The sequence below is a fragment of the Copadichromis virginalis genome, linkage group LG4, assembly GCF_057382275.1.
Source record: "Copadichromis virginalis isolate Kocher_CV1m ecotype Utaka linkage group LG4, C_Virginalis_male_GT1.1, whole genome shotgun sequence".
In the NCBI taxonomy this organism is placed as follows: domain Eukaryota; kingdom Metazoa; phylum Chordata; class Actinopteri; order Cichliformes; family Cichlidae; genus Copadichromis; species Copadichromis virginalis.
Window position 1 is genome coordinate 9,133,546 of NC_140621.1, and position 22,087 is coordinate 9,155,632.

The following is a 22,087-nucleotide window of genomic DNA, read 5'->3' on the forward strand; positions in this document are numbered from 1 at the left end:
GCAGCATGACTAAGGGAGGATTCAGGGTCACCTGGTCCAGCCCTAACTATATGCTTTAGCAAAAAGAAAAGTTTGAAGCCTAATCTTAAAAGTAGAGATAGTGTCTGTCTCCTGAATCCAAACACAGAAGAGGGGCCTGAAAACTGAAGGCTCTCCCTTCCATTCTACTTTTAAATACTCTAGGAACAACAAGTAAGCCTGCAGTGTGAGAGCGAAGTGCTCTAATAGGGTGATATGGTACTACAAGGTCATTAAGATAAGATGGGGCCTGATTATTTAAGACCTTGTATGTGAGGAGCAGGATTTTGAATTCTATTCTGGATTTAACAGGGAGCCAATGAAGGGAAGCCAATACAGGAGAAATCTGCTCTCTCTTTCTAGTCCCTGGGACTGGTATCTTGCCCAAAGATATTTGGCATGAAGACTGGAAACCACCAACCTTCTGATTAATAGAAGGTTGGTGGGCTACAGGACATGTGGTGTCCTGTAGCTCACTTTACCTCCTGAGCTACAGGACACCACATGTCACTACATGTCTACATGCCTAAATGCTTTGAGTTGATGCTAATGTGAAAGGTTGATTAGATATTTGAGGAAAAAATCTAAATGTTTTTAATGACTAAGTTTTTAAAGATGGTGGGAAGGTTTTATTCATTCATCACAGAGTTTTATTGACTGATTATTCATCTTTTGAGAAATGTGAAAACACATTTTGATTTTTGTAATGTCTGTAGTACACATGACATCACATTGGAAAATGCCTTAACTGCTTTGAGACCTGCATTAAAAGTGGTGAGAATGGTTTTTATGATGTGAGAATTAAGCCAAGTATATTGAGATAATAATTCATTTATTTAAATGTAATTAAAAAAAATACAGAGCTCCAGTTTGTATAAACACAAACCTAACAGCTTCTCTCCCTAGCTGGGGTGTGCTCTAGCCCCCCCACAACCCTGATCTGGATACGTTGAAGAAAATGGATGGATGGATGGATGGAAGAAAGATGTATTGTAACAGTTGAATGATGTGCTTTGCTTTTATGCAATGTTAGCGGATGAAGCTTACGGAGTTTCAAGTATTAATAAATAGCCCATTTCCACAATTAAAAATGAGTAATTGTTGTTTACAGTTTAGTCTCCACAAACACATGCTTTCAGTCTAGCACACACTAACCCTCTCCATGATATTTTGTTTACTTCGCTTATTCCAGCAGTTGAAAATTTTCCACCAATAATTTCAATGCATTTCTGTTCGTATCTCTTTTGCCCTATTGAGTAAAAGTTCAGAGATTATAAATAGGAACTATTGTGGGGGATGCCTGTGATGTCGAAGGCATGTTAGATTGAAAAGCAGGAGTTGCATGAACCTGAGAGGTTTTTTTAGTCTTCCACAACAAAACAGTGAAAAGATTTCTTCATCGTTAGTGTGATATGGGACATTGTTACTGGCCAGAACATACATTTGCCAGGGTGTTGATTAGTTCCTCATTACTGTGGATTTCAGGAAGTGATCCTATGGGGAATGGCTCATAGTGCAACTTCTTGCAACTACATTATATGACTTAAACAGTAAAAACACTAGATGGTGCAAGAGCCTTAGTGACATCAATGTGTATTCAATATGTAATATATTCAATATATTCAAGTTTCATGTAAAATATTTAGCCTTTGGTTCAGTATATTCAAGATTTATTCAATATATTCAGACTTTACTCAGTATATTCACTTCTCATTCTATACATTCAGACTTTAATTCACTCAACGACTAAATATTTTTCACCCCCCTTTTAAAGACGAAGTCATCAAAATGTTTAGTTTTTTTCCTCAAAACCTAACTGACTTTGGAGAGTTCTGCAACAAGGTAGGTCTAAGTTAGAGTAAAAATGTTCAGAAACAAAAATGAAAAGTGGTGGATTTTATGGAAAATTTATCAAACAGCTGAAATTGAGAAAAGCTAAAATTATACTTTTAAACTCAGCATCAGAAAACAGACAAAGACGCTATATACAATCTGAGAACATCAAATACTGTATAGCAGCGGTCCCCAACCCCCGGGCCTCGGACCGGTACCGGTCCGTGAGTCGTTGAGAGTTGAGGCTCAGGTCTGAAATGTATGGTTTTCAGCGTTATTTTGTCATCGTTTTTATCGTTAACTTGGTTTTCCTGGGTCTTTTCACGTGTGTTATAAATAAATCTTCTTTTTTTCGGTACCGGTACTAGTTTTATTTTGTTGTATTTATCCGCAACACCTTAAAGGCCGGTCCATGAAAATATTGTCGGGCATAAACCGGTCCGTGGCTCAAAAAAGGTTGGGGACCGCTGCTGTATAGTCCAGTTAAGTCACGCTATATACGTCTAGCAACCACTTTATTAGGCTCACCTATTCCATAACTTGTTACAGTAACCCAAATATCAAATTAACCTTTCACATCAGCAATTTAGGCATATAGAAATTGCAAGTCTATATGCATAGACAGCCATATAGACATAATCAAGACAGCTTGCTTAAGTTCAAACGGAGTATCAGAGTAAGAATTTCAATTCAGTTCAATTTTATTTTATTTATATAGCGCCACATCACAACAACAGTCCCCTCAAGGCACAAAGAATGAAAGCTCAAGAATGACACATAGCATGGTTGATGATGTCAGACAGGCTGGTGTGAATATTTCAGACACTGTTATTTCAGACCATCACAGCTGTCTTGTGCCAGATGTTTTGTTGACATCAGCTCAGAAACATCAGGAGGACTGAAGCTCATGACAGGGATCAAACAGGATTCACAGTCTTCACCAGCGGCTCCCTCAGTAACAGTGACCTTTGTTTTGTGTGACGTTAGAAGCACTGTATCCTTTTCAGATAATGTAGAGAGGCTCTGGACCTTTACATAATCATGGTATAGTCATTCCTGTAGAAAGTTAAGCAAAGTATATATTGAAGATATATATTACCCTAACAAGTTACTCTGGTATGAATGACTCTGAAAACCTTATGGCAAATAACACAGAATTAGCAAAGGTTTTTAGTTCAGTCTATCTAATAGACTCCAACGTGCAGTCATATGACCAATTAAACCAAGATAGCAGAGGGCATTATACAGCAGTTGGTTTGTTTGACAGCCCTATTAAAGATTAAAAACCCTCCTGGGTTTTAAATGCACCTTAGAACACACATGCATCAACACTACAATGAGCGGGTGGAGGGAGGTTTGGAGTCTTCTCTCACCCCCGTTCTCTGCGACCTGCTGGAGCAGGGGGGCTAGGACTAGGAGGAGGAGTTGGCCGTCCGACTGCGGTCTGGAGTGTGGAGCCTTCCTGCTGCTGCGGAGTCGGGGCGGTCTGCCTCCCCCCACTGCAGGGAAAAGGGAAACACCACCTGGGTCTGGGTGCAGTTCCCCCCTCCAGGGGCGGGGGCACCTAGACCCGGTTTGTAGAGTACGCTTGGGGAGTGTGATCGTGTCTCCACGTTGGTTGAGTGTGGAGTAAGTGCATATGAGAGCATGAGGGTGGGAATGGATGTTTGTATCTGTGTGTGCCTGTATGTCTGTGTCTATATGTCAGGTTGGGTGTCAGGCGCCACCTCTCTGGGGACATCTCAGGCCCTCCAAGGTTTGGAGGCCTATCTCCCCCTACCACCACTTCCCCTGCCAGTGGCGGACCCCCTCAGACATCGGTGCGTTGGTGGTTCTTTGTGTCCGGGGATGGGCGTCCAGGTACACACCGGCTCACTCCTTGGCGGCCGCTTATCGGGGCCTGGAGCCTGGGGCTCGCTCGGGCCACTTCGGAGGTGGGGTGCCCCCGGCCTCTCGGCCTGGGGCTCGGTCACTCAGGCGCAGCTGGCTGCCGGCGGAGCTCACGGGCGCGTCACTGCAACTCCCCCTGGCTTCTGCTCCGCGGCTGCTGAGTGAGCCCTCATCTGGGACTCTCCTCAGCTCTTTCCGGGACAGTGGCGCAGCTGCCCCTCTGTTGGTCTTCCTTGGTCTCTTGTGTTCTGGGGGCCTCTGGATGTCTGGAGTTTTGATCTCCTCCACACCTGCTTCACGCCCTGGAGGACGGGGCTGTGGCCCCCCCACACCCTCTAGCAGATTATTACATGAAGGAACCTTTTAAAAAACAAAAAACAAGCGCGTCCATGCTCACAGGTGTACACACGGGTGATCACACCCACAAACTACACCCTTTTTGGCTCCTACCTCAAAGCACACTGTGTTCTGTTGATCTTATGTGCTGCACAATAATGTTTAACATTTAGTATTTACTGTCATATTCCCATATATCATTGTGATGTTGTTTATTCTATTACTCTTGTTCTCTTCTGCTTGCTTTCTTTTTTCTTTCTCAGCAGGTGATCCAGGTGATTGATATATGCATTTTTTTTTACTCTGCCCGTTCTGTTGGTTTTTGTCTTTTGCCCTTCTCCCCCGTCCCTCTTCTCAGCTGTTTCTCTTTCCCTCTTTCTTTCTCCCCTTCTTTCCCCCAGTCAAGTCTGTCCCGTATTCAGTAAGTGAAAATAAAATAAACAATAAAAGGTGAATCAAATGGACCATTACGGCAAGGCTGGGATGGTCAGTTTGGTAAAGTAAATCCGTTGGGCATCTTTCTTTGCCTTTAGACAACAATTCTGATGGCAAAAGAGCCAAACGGGACAGGCCAAAAAAAAAAAAAAAAAAAAAAAGATTAATATCAGTTTGTACAGATAGCTTTTCTTCAAATTCTTTAACTCTCACTCACTTTTGCAACTTTGTACTTTTGTGTTACTCGCAGCAACAACTCCACCTCATTGTTAATCCATTTAAAAAACTCTGCTTTTCCTCAGCATTCTGCCGCAACGTTTCAAAGAGCCGGAAAGTAAATAAGCGGCAGACTAATGAGGCAGGTCGAATCTTCTTGCGTTTCACACATGCGCAGTACTGGAACGTAAGCCTTTTCTGTCGTTTCAATGTGGACGCACAACACTGTGAAAACGACTGAAAACGCTAGTGTGGACGCGGAGCGTTTTCAGACGAAAACGCCGTTTTCAAATCTATCCCGGCTAGTGTGGACGTAGCCTAACAATGGGACGTGATGTCAGTTTCATTGTCATTAATATGCAAATTGTCATGACCATTGGTCATTGACCAATGAACAATGCCCAATCCTTGATTCAGAGATGGTCTTTCCTTTTTCATGTAAATTGACTCCCTGCTCAAACCAGTGTTCCTCCCTGTCCAGGGAAGTAGTGCTAAGCAACAGACTAATAAAATAAATAATAAAATATTGGAATTTTGCTCAGCAAAACTAAAGCACAAACTTAGATGGTCTAAAATATGATAATTACACTAAATCAATCAAATTAACCAAGTCCTGTTTGAATTCACAGAAAAAAATTACCCACCATGAAAATGAAAGGGGAAACTATCCACAGAGTCATAAAATGCTTTTTGCACGTTCTTTGTGCTACTGTTAGCTTGGGAGTGTGGAGCCAACTCCAAGTGGTCATCAGAAGACATTTTTGACACTTCCATGTTGGCCTCAATTTTAATTTGTTGAGATTTGTGTGTCCTTAAATTAAATCGTAGACTATGATTCCTGATGATGATTGTTCTCAATTGTCTTGATTGTTCTTGATTGTCTCTCAATTACATTTTCAATAACTGAGGGAAAAAAGTAGCCAGAAATGCATCAACAGTACTCAACAGATAAATCAAGATTTTCAAACTGCAGCTATCAGACATGTACAGTAGTTACATTTCTAGGCAGTTACACACCAGGTTATGCCATAGGTAATGGTTATGCTGTAGGTTATATTTCAGGGTTTTCGAGAGGTTTGCAGTTTTGACGTAGCTATAAAATAGAGTTTTTGCTGAAAGATAAATCCCCAGTAACCATTAAAAGGATTACACCCAACACACAAAAATACATATCTTATTGTTTGACATGAGTTAATTGTTTTGTTTCTGTATATAACTCTATATACTCTAGTAGGCTCTGGTATTTAAACAGTGCTCAGTTGGCCTTAAAGTATCCCTTTATTCGAATGTTGCCCAACAGCCTGTGCATGTTGTTCTGGCACATTCCTGAAGGGAGGAGGGAAAAGAGAAATGGAGGAGTGACGAGAGAGAAAACCAGTCATATTATGTCTCAAACCTGTCTAAAGTGTTGTCACAGAGACAGGATGGCAGATTGTTCTGGACAACTTTGCTTTAATCACAGACAACAAAACAGTCTGCATCTTTCAATTAAATCCAAATATGACTTCCATATTTGGCTTGCTTGGGCTGTGTAATGTTTCCCATACACATTATGGTTACGTCATGATGGACTCACACAATATTCACTCTCTGATAAATGCATCAGAGAACAACTTGGGGTTCAGTATCTTGCCTGAGGACACTTTAGCACAAAGCATCAAAATTCATAAAAGTGCCATAGGGATAATGTTATCACTCAAATCATTTTTCTACATTCCTTTTGGCAGTAGTTTCTCTGCAGAATTCAAACAGTAAGTTTTATCATTTATACCATGTAATTTCTTCTTCTCCAGTCAAAGTGAAATTCATAGGGTTTTTTTTTAACATGTTTTTGGGGCTTTAGCACAGAAACTATACAAACTCTGGTTTAATGGTCAGACCACATACTTGACATAGTTGATCTGAAATCTTCCTCTGACCTTGTCATGACTCAAAATATAAGCATTATCCCTGGGTTATGCCATCAGCTCTAAGGTTGTTTTTGTTGTGTTTTGTTGTGTTTTTTTGTGAGGACATGACGGTGTGGATATCTAGCAAACAAAGATGGGGAACAGGTACATGAGTTACTTCTTCAACAACCATGAGCTTTTCCTGAATGACAAAAATGTTTAATATAAGGTACGTGCTCTGTAATAGTGTCCTATACTGCTTTTATCTTCAGCTGGAAGGCAAGTAACATTGGTGGTAAGTAACATTCCTGCGTCACAACCAGTGTTGGGCAAGTTACTTTGAAAAAGTAATTAATTACAGTTACTAGTTACTTCTTCAAAAAAGTAACGGAGTTACAGTTTTCTAAAAGTAATTAATTATTTGAAAAGTAACTATTGCGTTACTTTAAAAAAAAAACCTCTGAGGTCCAGGGTATAATTGCCCATTTTTTACTACTTGTGATTTTCCCTGTACATTTCACCTTTAAAAACTATTTACTTTGCCTTGTTTGGTATCATTCTTTTCAGCTCAACCTCAAGTGTCTGAATCTACAGTTATGATTTCATTTTGACATACTGTATTAACACAATTGATCTAAAATCTGACAAGAAAACATAAAATCCGAGTAGAAAAAGTTATATTTTTTACTGTAACAACCACAAACATGTTAAATGAATCATATTTCACAACTTTAAATGCAAATATAAATTGTCAATTTTAAAATCATATGTACAAGTTTTGGAAACAACAAAGCTATTTGCAGCCATTTACCTTTTACATTCAATAAGATGCCACACAAATTATTTGTGCCACTCCAAATATTTCCGTCCACTATAAAGGAGAACATCACAGCCTGATGCCTGCAGGTCTGACAGCAGCAGGTGTATCACTCCTGTTCTCTACCTGGAGAAAGCAGTCGCCTCATTGTTCTGACACACAACACAAACTATCCACAACACTACACACTAACTACAAAAGACAACACATTAACTACACACTCCAAACACGCTAAATGTCATAAATCTCTCACATCTCAAAACGCCCTCTCTCTCTTTTTCTGCTCTCTCTCTCTCTCTCTCTCTCTCTCTCTCTCTCTCTCTCTCTCTCTCTCTCTCTCTCACTCTCACTCTTGCTGTCACTCCTAAAACTTCCCCCTCTTCCTAAACAACCAAATATCATGGCATGGTGCATTTTTCCACCAACAGGAAAGGGCAGGGTTTTTTTTTTTGTTTTTGTTTTGTTTTTTGGTCATAAGCAGAGAGTGCTTGCTAGCGCTGTCGTTAAACGTGACGAAACTATTCAGGAAAAAATGCAGCGTATATATTGTTTATCATGACTCTGGTTTTACATGGCCTATCAACACTGCCCAACACTATGGAGCCAAACTGGCATTTGCCAGAGAATACCAGAAATGGCAGGCCCAGCACTGGTGCAGTGTTCTTGGATAGAGCGTGAAGAAACTATGGAGAATGTTATTTTGTCTGTAACTTTCCACCTCAGACAGTCTTGGTCCAGATTTGGGAGAAGATCTAGCAGGATATCATCTGTTATCTCATTAGGAGCATGCCACAATATTGTCAGGCATGCTTAAACGCACACGATGGCCATACAAAGTACCATTTTGAGCTGCACCAAATTTCAGCAATATGGACTAATCTGCCACATTTTATCACTTTCATTTTTGAGGCGCATTTCTAGTCCTCTGTAATGTTCATTTCCATCAAAAAAATATGGCATCCTTTCATTCCTAACATATTACTCAGTCCATTTCAACAATATATACCCAGCAAGATTTTTTTCCTTTAAGATCTGTGTTTTCTATGTGTTCCTTTATTTTTGTACCAGTGTCTTTAAGCTTATTTCTACATTTTTGACCTTGTATGTATCTTATAGAAAATCAAAAATAAAGTCAAACCTCTGCACTCAAATCTTGATAAAAAGAACAGTTCAAAGAAATCATTTATAACGTCCAAATACCACGACATCCATGATGAGTGTATGTAGACCGCAGTTGTAAGATAGAAATAATTTTCTGTTTCCAGTGGAGTTATTGCTGTCTTCCTCACTCTGTGTACAGGGGGGACACACACACCTACAAGCACACAAAACACTCAGGCATGTATGTTTACTTATCTTTGTGAGGACATTCAGTGATAAATATTAATCAATACTCATAATCTTATGGCCCCCTTAACTCTACATTTGACCATCACAACAGAGTACCAAACCTAAATGTAACTCTGGCTTTAATCCTGAAGCCAAGTCTGCAGGGGGTTCCTTTTTGTTTCAGATTTACTGAGTAGTTTGGGGCAGCAAAATATGTGTGCATGTGTGTCTGCCTGTGTGTGTATGCATGCGAAGGAGCTTAAAAGAAAGCAACTGGACTTCTTTAAGTTTCTTGAAGAGTCACCTCCCATCCAAGTTGTGAAAAAGGGCTACCATGGTACCTGGTAGACTGAGAACCCATACAGACATTAAAGGAAAATGACTTTCTCACTGATGAAAACACTGACATTCACATTTTCAGCAGATTGCTTTCAGAAAACCACTCTGATATCAGACAGAATTGTCAGCTCATTACTCTCTTTAAGACCTTTGTAGGTCAGAGCTAATTACTGAAAGTAACTCAAGACTTTGGCATATCTGTTGATTGCAAATCTGTTCTAACGCATGCCATCTTTGAGATGACAAAGTTGGAAGGCCTGTTTGGTCAGGTCATGTTCCTTAGCTTTCAGCCCCGCCCAGATACCCACTGGCTTTGATTTACACCAGTCTAACAAGCACATCATCAGTCAGGTGTGGTATTGCTTTTTGTTTAACTCAGAGGACAAGAGCAGGGAGATCACACAGTGAAGGAACACCCTAGGAAAGTCTCTGTGCTGTGATTTTTCTCCACAGAAGACATTTTACAGCTCTACAATTGTTTCTGGGAGAAGGTATAAGGAACTGTCTGTGGAGTCCTGCTGCTGCAGCTTGTCAGTCCAACACAGGTGTGTTTCATTTACTATTTTGTCTCTGTGCCTTCCCACTATTTTATATGACTTTTATGTGCATTCTACATAGATACATAGTCACAAATATTACTGTTGATGTAGTTGTCTACTTTTTTACTGTTTGTTGTTGATTGTATGGATAAACTTTTATATTTTTGTTTACGATATACAATCCTGTATTTGCTGTCATATCACCCAAATGTAAGCCATGATTAGTTAGTAGTTTAGTTTTGATGGAGGTTTTTCTATCCATATACTGAAAGTCAGACCTGAATCATCTGTAAACTAAGTAGATTGTGTCAGGCATTGATCACATTCTCTATAGTTGTAGTTGTCCCCAAGTAGGACATTAAGATTAATATGTGATTAATATTCCACAGAGAGAGAAGGGTAAAGGTGCAACTGTTCCACCCTGAAGAGAAAACATGCAGTCACATGCAAATCCAAATTTCCTTTAAGTACAGATTATGTGCTCAAGCTGCATGCCTTAAGCAATAAACGGACACCAGTCTCTGGTTAAGACTTCTTGGAATTTCAGACTGGAATTTTGTCAGTGATTCTTCCTCATGTAAGCTGATCTGTCTGAATGAGAAAAAACAAATGTAAGTGTTGGAATTGGGTGTAAGGGTCTTCCGACTTCCCTTCCAAATCGAGTAGGAAGAACCACTGTTGGCTCAGTGGACCATAAGACTGTTGGGTTTTTTTTTTTAAATTATGCATTTAATTGTCCACCTGCTTGACTTAACAGACTAGTAAGATCTAGACTTCTTTCATACCTCGTGATTTCAGTAGCAGGAAGTATGATATCTCACACACAAACATGGCAGTCAAATAAAACTCCCGAAGTCCCTTTAGCGGTCATTCCTTTCCTCTACAGGAAAATCCTGCTTTTGATTGCAGGTGCCCTTCCCTTTAAGGGAAAACATGGACACGGACCATTGGAGGAAAATGCTCCCCATAGCGTAAGGGCTACCAGATGGTCTGAGTATATGGTTGATGGCTTCATAATACCTTTAATTTGTCACCTCTATGTTCATAACAAATAATTTGTCTTGATCCTTAATCCACATTAAATTTTACGAGCCAATCTAAGATTAAAGTTCTAAAATGGTTTTAAAATGTTTGTTTTTTTTGTTTTTGTTTTTACGTTTGGTGAGACAATTATATCTTCTCAGTTCCTGACTTTAATGTTGTTAAAGTCAGGAACTTAATGGTGACATCATTACAGGCACAGATAAAATATTGCCTTATGCCTGCAGTTTAGACAAACAATGAGACTGTAGATTTGTTTCTGTTTGTACTGTAAAAGGACCACTTGTAACTCTTGGACAAACTAGAATCATGGTTCCACCCAGGCTTCTTTTGTTCTCAAACATATTACTTTAAAAGTCGAAAGTTGCATGTCTGTGGATACATTTGTTTCTTTTAGAAGAAGGTTTTTAAAACTCTGCTTGTGTCATTCCTGTTATCCACCTTTCCAACTCGGCTTTAATTTTGCTTTGACTGTGACTGTGATGTTGTACATTTGTATGTCATCTTTTTGACTTGTCATGAAGCTTTTTCTTGTCCCCCCAGCACTGTGTACATTGCCATGAGAAACAACTTGGGTTGAAGGTCATTTCTCTCCATGCAACGCTACTCTCATTACATTGCACCAATGGACCCTCAGGTTTGTCCACCACCTCTCAGTAGCAGCCAGTCAGTGATTAGTGGCCTTGACAAATCCCCAGCAAGCACTTTCAGACCTGGCCACTCACGGAGCAGCAGCACAGGTTCTGGCAAGCACTCAAAACAGGTAAAAAGAAAAAAAGACACTAATTATATTGTAAAGTAAAAGATAAAACTGTAACCCACTTGGTACAAATGGGCTTCCAGAGATTTTCTCCATTTCTGCCCCCTCTTGCAATCCATATCACAGAATTCCTCCAATTGACTGACACCTGAAACTAAAAGCTGTGTTTTCATAAATGTAATTTTAAAGTGCTTTCTGTCTCTATCAGTCTCGTCACTGGGAGGTAGTGGATGACTTGCAGCATGCTGACAGGGGCTTGGTTCCAGGGTCATCTGGAGACCTCAGTATTCCTGGGATCTGTGAGGGCTACTTGATGAAAAGGAGAAAATATCCGCTCAAAGGCTGGCACAAAGTGAGAGAATTTAAACTATTTTGCTCTTCCAGTTTCTCAGTGAAACTGTAGTAAATCCTGCAGGGTTGAACAGTGAAGATTTTTATCCACAACTAATTTGCCAAACTCTCTTTTTAGAGGTACTTTCTGTTGGAGAAAGGCATTCTCAAGTACTCAAAGACCCAGCAAGATGTAAGTCCAACACAAAAACATCAAACAATAATGATACGCTCTGATGAAGAATAAAGTGTTAAATGTCCTCTGCCATTGTGTTTAGATTCAAAGAGGGAAGCTGCATGGCTCTCTGGACATCAGCATGGCTGTCATGTCTGTGAATAAGAAGACCAAACGCATAGACCTGGATGCTGGAGACAACCTGTATCACCTCAAGGTAACTTATTGGTTCCAGGATGAGTCAAGTGTTTACTGTGGCTAGAATCGGATGTATCCAAATTAAATAAGTTCTCTTCTCTCTGGTATTAGGCAAAAAGTCACGACATTTTCTACATCTGGTTGACCAAGCTGTGTGCCCATCGTGTGTTCAGAAAAAATGAGGCCATGAGTGTCCACCGTGGTGTGCTTCATGCGCTTTCTTTGGGACAGAGCACTCTCCCGGCTTTCTCTCAGCAAAGCAGAGCAACAGTCAGTATAACTTCCTGCTCCAGTAAACTGTCCACAGCTGAAAGGAAATTTACTTTGTGCTATAGGAATCCAATCAAATGGAGAATCGCAGATAGACTGGTGAACATTTTTGCGACCAAAAAATGTTTGAGTATTAATAATTTGGATGATAATACTTTAGACAGCTGACTATCAAAAAAATACAGAAAATGGTATTTATGTAATCCATGATCACTGTAGTCTGAAAAACAGCAGCTGCCCACAGATACTGTAATTGTGAAAGTGCTTTCTTTTAACCTTGATATATGATCCTGCAGATTCCTCACTATGCCAGCTCTGCATCGGTGTACCATCCAGAGATGGCAAGTCCTGCCCCAGCTGTTGCCAGTCAACCAGGTGTGACCAGCAAGGTATCAGCTTGGCTGCAGCAGACCCACGACATAGATGCAACCTCCAATGGTGAGAGCTGCATTAGAGATGGCGCCAGAAAGAGAGGCCTGATTCTTGATCATATGTCCTCCATATTTAACAATGAATACAGATTTGATCAGTAGGTGTGCCTGTCTCTTCGTTCCATTTCTAAACTGTGACCTTTAACCCACTGCCTATCAGAACTGGCTCGTTGTCAGGCAGATCTGACAGAACTGGCTCAACTTATCCAGAGACTGAATTGGCTGGAAGGAGGCTACCCTATCACTAACACAGACCTGGAGATGCGAATCAGCATGCAGGCAAGTATGCTGGTCCCAAATGTGAATGTGTGTCACTTGTCAAAGAATATTTAACAACCGGGGGGTGAGAAGTAATTTCACACAAAGTTTGATGTTTAATCTAAGCAAAAATCTGAAATGTTTTAAATGGGCTTTAAAATTTATGGTATCAAGCACAATAGGCATCCAGTAAAAAGGCTGTAACACTTCACCATAGTTTTTCTTTAGGAAATGCAAAAAGAAATTAAACAAAATACACCCATAATTGCTCATTCTGAAATATTTTTCCAGGTCATTCACTATCTTAACCAACTATATACCAGATTAGCCTTAACAGCACCATATATAAACTATAGGATGGAACTGTGATATAATGCTGTTGGGATTTCATTCTCAGCTTCAGAATTGCTCCACCCTAACCTGCAAAAGAAAATGGTCTGGAAAAAGAAGCTATAATTTTGTACTTCTGTGTTTAGAATCTCTCCCTGGAAAAACCCAAGAAAAAGAATGGGCGAATGCCGGGTCACTCCAGGACTCTGTCTCGTGCTGAGGCCATGGGGGGAATGGTAGGAATTTGTTACTTAATGTCTTGTTACAGTACCATCAGACAGCTCACCACTTTTTAGCCTCATCCAATTCTGTGACTCTTTTCCTTTTCTCTTCATCTCCAGCAGTTCACTTCCAGTCATCTGAGCACAAATTCCACTTCTGTACAGTCCATTCCAAACTACGTCTACTCTCAGCTGTCCAATCCTCAAGTCACCTCACCTGAAGCTAAGAAGCTCCACCAGGAGATCTGCACTGCTTCTCAGAGAGGTATGGCCTTGCTGCCACTTGGCTAAGTCTGACGCTCTCTGCATTAGCATTGACTTTTTTTCCCTTTACATATTCCCTGACACATTTTGACATATTGCTGAGAGTGTGAGAATCCTCATCTATCACTTACACTTTTGCTGTGTTGCAGTTCACAGTTCTCTGAAGTCCATTCATGAGGTTTTGACCTTGGAGCGTGAGAGACTGAGGCAAGCCTGGACCGGCCCAGACATGCGGCAGAACACCTCACAGCAGCTCGCTACCATCTGTAGCACATTGTCTGAGGTAACAGACACATATGTATACAAACATGGACACTTCTGGCCTATGTGGAAGCAAACTTAACCTGACTTCTAATTCTTGATGTCATAAACCAGATAAAAACACAGACTAGATCCTTCACCATACCCCAGTTAGTGTCTTTCCAACACTCTAAATCTTAGTGTAGCCCTGCAAACGGCAACAATGGGCCCAGCCCTAAGTGATACTGTTGAGCAGGTTTGGGCTGTTTTTAGGTAAGACGGGCACAAGTTAATACAGGTGGAACTTAAAGGAACACACCTCAAGTATTCCTTTCTTTTCACACACAAATATGCATATAAAACGACTGCCGCGTACTGAAACAAAGCAGTCAGGTTAGGGACTTGTTGGCTCCTGCTGTCAGACTGACTGTGCTTATGCAACACTTCTTGCTTTCCCCTTGGCTTCTTACCATGGTGCATGTGACTGCATGTTTGAACATCAGCGGCTGTGACTTTGGGCTTTATTTTGTTAATAGTTGCTTGATATCCACAGTGATGAACATATCCCATGGTTAATAAATGTATGTTATTACCCTGTTTATTTACTGTTATATCACTCTACTGGAAACTGGTGAGACTTTCACCCTCTTGTTCAAAATCGCTTTAGAGTCGTTTACTAACCATAATTTAGTGAGTTTAAAGGGTAAATAAAGTTTTTCTACGAAGAATTGATTGATAAAGATCCATTTTTTTTTTTTTTTTTTTTTTTTTTTTTGCAAGAGGGTGTTTTGTTAATAGTTGAGAGGGTGTTTTGTTAATAGTTATATCCACAGTGATGGATAATTCAGAAATACTAAATGTCTGAAGGGACCTTTCCTAACCTGTACTAAGTTCATTTACTAAAGTCCTACCTGGCCCACTAAAAAGCTCTGTCCTTGCTAAGATATTATACATAATTCAGTTTGATTGTGCTGGTATTTACTGTACTGGAGAGCAACTGCACTTGGCAACAAGTAATATTTGCCTCACCTCTGCTGTGTTTGTGCTTTGGAGTGTGCGTGATATTCGCTGCATGCATTTTTGATCCTGTGTGTTTCTTCTGCACTTCTCCTGCATGGCTTGTGTGCATGTGTGCCTGCGCGCATGCAGCTTGATATACAGTCCCATCTGACCAAAGTCCATTCGCTTTCCCTGTCCTCTGACTCTTCTGAAGAATCCTTCTGCACTGTCCGTCCAGACCAGGTGTGTAGTGTATGTGTGTAGCATTATTATTATTTATTTTTTTCTGGTGTCACTGATAATCATCCTGATTAACATTGAATTCTAGCTCAGGATCATGAAGAAATTTTATCTGACTGAAGCTATAAGATTGTGGGAAACTTTGGTCAAAAGAAGGAAAACATGGAATGATTTACAGTCTAGTGACGTGGGTGGTGGTGCTGCTGTTATTCACAGTTGGGACAGCTGCACCTACAATTGTTACAGAGCAAGTTGTGTGGGTAGCACCTGTTGGAAATAACTGTGCATGTCAGTCGTCACTGTTCTGAATTTACTTCGCAGCTTCGCAGCACTTACAGGTAGACTTGTTTATTGGACTTAAATGGTCAAACTATAGCTGGAACCATGTTTCATCCTTACAGAGAACGCCTTCCTTAAGTCGTCACAGTAACCGTCCACCTTCAGTGGCAGATTCTATGGCAGAGTATTTTGATGCTAGCGAGGTAATAGTGTGCGAGACTTCGTCAGAGGCCGAGGCTTCTGATGAATCGGGCCTGAGTGACATTACCACCACTAGCACATCAGAGCCTGAAGAAGGACATTGTGAGTATTTACTTTCAAATAAATCGCCACTGCACGATTTTCTGTGTCACAACAAAGGTTAACATGAAACAAAAACATCAAGTCATTGTTTCCTCTGTCCTCCACAGCTGCTGCTACTCTTAACTACAGAGAAAGTTTGAACAGCGCAAGTCACAAGCCACGGCCAGTGCCTCCTGATACTGGTAAAGTAATCTTCTGTTAAGCAAACCTGTAAATTTATATTTCAACATGGTAACCGCTAATATGAAAGGAATGATAACAGTAGGACAGACATGGCTGCTAATCGTGCTTCTGATTCACACAAAATTCAGACGTGAAGTAGCCTGTATACATTTGGAACCAAACTGTTGCTTTGTCAAAACCACTTAGAATTTGAGTTGCTTCACCTGTATATGGCTGCTGCTGCAAGCCGCTTTGCAAAGCATGCTCATCCGAGCTGAAACCTATGTCCCAAATGGCACTTGCCCATGGAAAAGGGCAGCAGGACAGCCATGAGCTTATCTGGGCTAATATGAGTTTATCTGGGCTAATGTGAGTTTCTGCCATAACTGGTGCTACCCATGACTCCAAAACCTACCTCAATTATGTTTAGTCCAGTAGAGCTTTGTTGGGTTGACAATAAAACTCTACAATATACACTCAAGTATACAGTGGGGTAAAATGATGTCCTCCTGGATCAAAGTGGCAAACTGTTTAAAAATAAAAAATAAAAAAATTAAAAAAAAATCTCGCTGACCTGCTCCTGATGCTGCAGAGTCGTCTTCTGGATGGAGGAGGAGTAAACAGTTGGTGGGAGGGGTGATGCGGGTCAGCCATGATGCTAGTGGCTTTACGAATGCAGCATGAGGTGTAAATGTTCTGTAGACTGGGTAGAGAGCTGCCAATAATCCTCCGGAGGGCTCTGCATGTTGATGCGTGGCAGTTTCCATACTAGACTATTTAATTGTCATTTGGGAGACCTTCAACATTTCTAACCATGTATGGCCTGTAATTTAATAAGGATCTTAAGAATCTCGAAACATGCTATAAAACAGCAGTTCCCAACCTTTTTTGCACCACGGACCAGTTTGTCTGACAACATTTTCACAGACCTGCCTTTAAGATGTCGTGGATACATACAACAAAATAAAACCAGTACCGGTACCAAAAAAAGAAGATTTATGCATAACACACAGGGAAAGACCCAGGGAAACAGAGTTTAAAAATAACGATTAAAACCATAAATTTCATACCCAAGCCTCAACTCACGGACCGGTACCGGTCCGTAGCCCGGGCATTGAGGACCGCTGCCATAAAAGGTTTTGGAAGCACCACCAGTGAGGCCTGGAACATGTGGATATTGTGATTATTCTTGGTTAGTTGACCAGGTTTATCTCATTTTGTGTGTGGTGTTGTTGTTGTTGTGTGTGTGTGTGTGTGTGTGTGTGTTGTATTTTTAATCATCCATTTTGTTTAATATGTTACGCTGTTTTGTGGTGTTACCATGCAGGTCGTCGCACTACCCTGCCTGCCCCCTGCGCAGACAACAGCCACATTGGCATTATGACCATCCTCTACAACAACATTGGCAAGGATCTGTCCAGAGTGTCTATGCCAGTTGCTCTCAATGAGCCACTCTCATTGCTGCAGAGGCTCAGTGAAGAACTGGAGTACTCTGAGCTGCTGGACATTGCCAGCAACATTGATGATCCATATGAGAGGATGGTGTGTTGGGATTGCTTATGATTTCTGACCCGCTGGGGGTCAAATCAAGTTGAATTTGGTGTAAGGCTTGTTCAGGATTTAGGAAAAAATTGTTTTTGTCTTGTTTGTTTTTAGGTTTATGTAGCAGCATTCTCCATCTCTGGTTATGCCTGGGCATCCTGGAGGAATCGTTACAAACCCTTCAACCCTGTCCTGGGTGAAACGTATGAGAATTACAGAGAAGACAAAGGATTCCAATACATTAGTGAACAGGTAACCTGAAGACATAATGATTCGGCTTATTGGTGTTTTAGAACAGACTTTAATGCTGTATTGTCTTATGTTTTCAGGTCAGTCACCATCCACCCATCTCTGCTTGCCATGCAGAGTCAGAAAACTTCACTTTCTGGCAAGGTGTGTTGTTTTTGTTTTTTGGTTTCTTAAGCAAGTCCCAGATATACAGCAATCAGACCTAACACTGCAGCTTTTCCTTCTTTAATTCTGCTCTCAGATCAGAGATGGAAGTACAAGTTTTGGGGCAAGTCTGTGGAGATCATCTCTTCTGGACTGGTTAATGTTACCCTACCCAGGTGATGATTTTATGCCACTTTTAACCACAAAAGATGTGAAACAAAGGGACAGTGTTTTAATATTAATAGTAGTATACAACACCATACACTAGTACAAGAGATGACAAAGAATCATTGCTCTATATCAAGATTGGTGAATAATTGAAACTTTTACATACAATAATGTTTTTATAAAAAAGGGACTGATCAAAAGCGTGTTTGTTTAGTTTTTTTTGGTTGTTTTTTTTTTTTAAATAAATAACTGGCCTAATGTTGCTCCAAAGCTGGACAATTTCACCAAACTGTCCATTGAAGGAAGTGCAGTTTCTGGCACTTGCATGTTGGCTTAATTTTTCAAAGGCGTGATTTTTCCAGATAAAAAGGAGAAATGCAAACAGGCTAGAAGATTGATCGGATGAGTGGGAGACCTTGAAAATTATCTTGAGGCTTTTTGGATACAAATGCTGACACAGAAGTGACAATATTAAAAATGTTAGTAAAAAGTAAACAAGATGGACTAAAGCAAAGGATGGCTGGTTTGCAGTTTGCTGTCACAAGGCACCAGCATTTCTAGAAATCCATATACAATTTGAGCCTGTACGATCTACGATCTCATCTACATTTAAAAACTGTTTCAATTTCATTATGCAATGATCACAGTATAATTTGTTTTTTGTTTAGTTATGGTGATCACTATGAATGGAATAAGGCCGTTACATGTATCCACAATGTCCTGAGTCAGCAACGCTCTTTGGAGCACTATGGTGAGGTGACCATCAGAAACACAAAGAGTGATGTGTGCACCTGCAAGATTACCTTTGTCAAGGTAAGGACATGCACATATGCATATTTTTTCTAATTTAGCCAGAGGTCCATGTAATGCATTGAAATTGTGCTAAGTGCCTTCATCTTTTCATCCCAGTCCCGCTACTGGAGCTCGGACAGCAGTAAGAATGAGGTGCAGGGTGTGGTTTTGGACCAGGCTGGGTCAGTGATTCATCGTTTCGGAGGTCTCTGGCATGAAGGCATTTTCTGTGATACACTACCTACACCAAAATGTATCTGGAAACCCAGTGAGTACCACTGTTCAGCGCTCAAATCCCTCACAAATTACTCCAATCCTATGACTCATGTAAAGACCACCGTCAACCTGAGCCAAGACTGACTCATTGATCTCTTCCACAAATGATTAAGCTAATCTACTTTATACACAAACGCTGAGTTTTGTCAACTATGTTCAAGTTTTAGATGAAAGATCTTTAAATATCCACGATATCCTTTTCTATACAGATGTACAGCCTGATGACTATGTCAAGTTCTATGGCTTCTCAAGTTATGCCAGGGAACTTAATGAACTGACTTCAGAATTGAAGGCTGTCCTTCCACCTACGGACACACGTTTCAGACCGGACCAGAGGTATCCACAAGATCTTGTTTAATTTAAACTATGGTAGACTGACAGACATTTCTGCACCATCTTCTGTGCGCTCCAATTCCTTACTCTTGTCTGCTCTATCAGGCTCCTGGAGGAGGGAAAAATAGCAGAAGCAGATAAAAGGAAGGATGAGGTGGAGGAGAACCAAAGGGAAAGGAGGAAAGAAATGGCCAAGAAAGGGGAGGAACACATCCCCAGGTTCTTCAGGTGAGAAGCTTTCCTCGTTGCCTCGTTCTGGTTTTGTGGTGGACTGTCAAAAGTCTAGTTAATAATTCAAGCAGCAACACATCTGGTGTCCTTTTCTTCAGTATCAGCCTTTTTTCTGTAGGAAATGTATATAAATGTCATTTTCTAATCTGTTTACAAGATGTGGGGTTTGCTCAAGCGCATGCCTTTTAATATGGGAGTATTTGGATATTATTTTGAATGTAACAAAGACCACAAGATGGAAAGAGATTACTCTGTCCAACCAATAATGGTGGTAAAAGCTGGTATTTAAAGCACTAAATAATAAACATGATGGCAGTTTAAAAGGAGGGGGAGGGGGGCCCATTTAGTTAAAAAAAAAAAAAAAAAAAAAAAAAAAAAAAAAAAAACCATCCAGGATTGTTTCCCAGACAGGGTATAGGATGGCCTTAATTTTAAGGTGGTTTTAAAGACCTAACTAAACTGTTAGGTCAGTGGCTAATGGCTATCTTTTTATTATTTTATTATATTTTCTTCTACTGTATCATGCTGCTGAGTGACTGCTGCTCGTCAAACACATTTCATTGCAATGTTGACCCTGTGCTAACTTGCATATGACAAATAAAACTGAAACTAATAAGAGCTTAAATAAAATGTTTGATGCCTAACATAGTTGGGTATCAGCAGCTTGTTCTGTTTTTTGTTTTGTGGTGATCGGCTGCCTCACTGATACTGTCAACAGAAGAGGTTCTTGGATGTGATTATAAACGTCACATTCTTTAGTGTTCTAAGAGTCTGTAGTTTCCCACAGAAATCTATGTATTTTTATTTATTTAGGCTTATTAATGTTTCCAGGTTGAATGACATTCCAGTGTTGCATGTCACTAATTGGTCTGTTTTCCCAGAAAATCGGTGGATGAAGCTGGCAGAGAGGTGTGGCTGTACAATGGGACATACTGGATGCTCCGCAAAGACCCTGGCTTTGCCAATACTGAAAATCTGGATCTGTGGTAGAAATCTACACCCACCTGAACATGAGGCTGAATAAAAGCGGATTCATGTGAACACATAATGGCAGAATGAACACGTCGTCAATAAAAGTAATCAGCTATAACTATTTGTGATTATTAGCCTGGTGAAGAATAAACAGTATTGACCCAACAGCGGTGACCAAAGGGCCAAAATACTACTACCAGTGGTGCAAGGGTATAGAGGGAAAGGGCTTTAAGAAGCATAAATGAACCTCTCATTAGTTTCATTTTGGTTCCAGTGTAGAGATGAGATGCTACTAAGGTACAAATGAAGACTGATTTAGATGAAGCCAGATGTCTTTCCTGCCTTTTTGCCTTTCTCTGCCATAAAGAAAATCTGAAATATTATCATTTATGTTTAAGAAGCAAAGCTTAACTTGAATTCTATTTTAAATTGCTGCCATTTAGGAAAAAATTGGGTAAAATGTTTTCTTGATGTAAATAGTAGTTGATTTATAACATTTTGTCATGTGTTTGTAAATTTTAATATCAGGCTCAAAGTGTTAAATGCTTTCTTGTAGAGGGGCTTATGTGGTATTTTGCAGGTGAACTGGTGCTGTTCTCAGTGGGTCTTACTGTTTAAACAAAGTCTGTATGCATGTTGTGTTGGGTCACATTGGTGAATCCATATACCAGAATGAATCAAGCGCCATTTCAACCCAGCATTCTTCATTTCTCTGTCCTTGATGAGCTGAAACACCTCTTAGACATTTAGACTGTGAGTTGAATCAGTGAAGGGTTTTTATGTTTCAATAGTGGATTTTTTAATAAGGAAAAGAGATGGCTGTTAAATCATTGTGAATGTTTTCTTTCAGTGGTTTAGTTTCAAATAAAAGGTTCTAGATCAACATTAAACTTCTGTTCATTACTAAACTGCACTACAAAATTGCTGCCTAGAATCTGGACTTGTATTTATAAAGATGTGAATATTTGCAACTGTGGTTGTTGTGAAATCCTCCAGTGCTGACTCATGCTCCTGTTTGGTTATCTTTCACGGCTGTCATTATGTTGCACACACAAGCAACTGAAGCATGCTAACACGTAGACAGCAGGTGTACATGTTGTAACATTTGTTTGTTTTTTTTTTTCCCTTATTCACCAGGAAGTGAAACTCTTAATATTCTTGAGTAGCAGCATATTTAAATCTCTTATCATCCACCGAAGCGGTTTACTATACACAGTTGGCAAGATATGTGGCCTTGT

General features: G+C 40.2%; 1 protein-coding gene across 3 annotated transcripts; it reads left to right on the plus strand.

Moving 5' to 3' along the window:
* The first annotated feature begins 9,442 nt into the window (after positions 1-9,442).
* LOC146710769 (oxysterol-binding protein-related protein 7-like) lies at positions 9,443-21,820 on the plus strand. Of its 3 annotated transcripts, none has more exons than XM_085453370.1 (23): positions 9,443-9,647; positions 11,226-11,445; positions 11,651-11,794; positions 11,912-11,965; positions 12,051-12,164; positions 12,257-12,415; positions 12,712-12,853; positions 13,007-13,125; positions 13,581-13,670; positions 13,776-13,920; positions 14,069-14,202; positions 15,309-15,401; positions 15,800-15,980; positions 16,088-16,162; positions 17,470-17,684; positions 17,799-17,936; positions 18,014-18,077; positions 18,175-18,253; positions 18,914-19,058; positions 19,155-19,305; positions 19,523-19,649; positions 19,752-19,874; positions 20,759-21,820. In XM_085453370.1, exons 2-23 carry the CDS (start codon positions 11,278-11,280, stop codon positions 20,865-20,867), a joined length of 2,769 nt encoding a protein of 922 aa, XP_085309496.1. In that variant the 5' UTR covers positions 9,443-9,647; positions 11,226-11,277; the 3' UTR covers positions 20,868-21,820. The 3 variants fall into 3 exon arrangements, with proteins under 3 accessions (XP_085309496.1, XP_085309498.1, XP_085309499.1); XM_085453372.1 differs by having other exon boundaries at positions 13,779-13,920; XM_085453373.1 differs by lacking the exon at positions 15,309-15,401.
* Positions 21,821-22,087: the final 267 nt, after the last annotated feature.

Bases quoted from the DNA above. Each gene is read 5' to 3' on its own strand.
- LOC146710769 (XM_085453370.1), top strand. From the start codon at position 11,278: ATGCAACGCTACTCTCATTACATTGCACCAATGGACCCTCAGGTTTGT. The intron at 15,981-16,087 runs GTGAGTATTTAC...TGTCCTCCACAG, and splicing joins AGAGCCTGAAGAAGGACATT to CTGCTGCTACTCTTAACTAC. The intron at 19,059-19,154 runs GTAAGGACATGC...TTTTCATCCCAG, and splicing joins GCAAGATTACCTTTGTCAAG to TCCCGCTACTGGAGCTCGGA.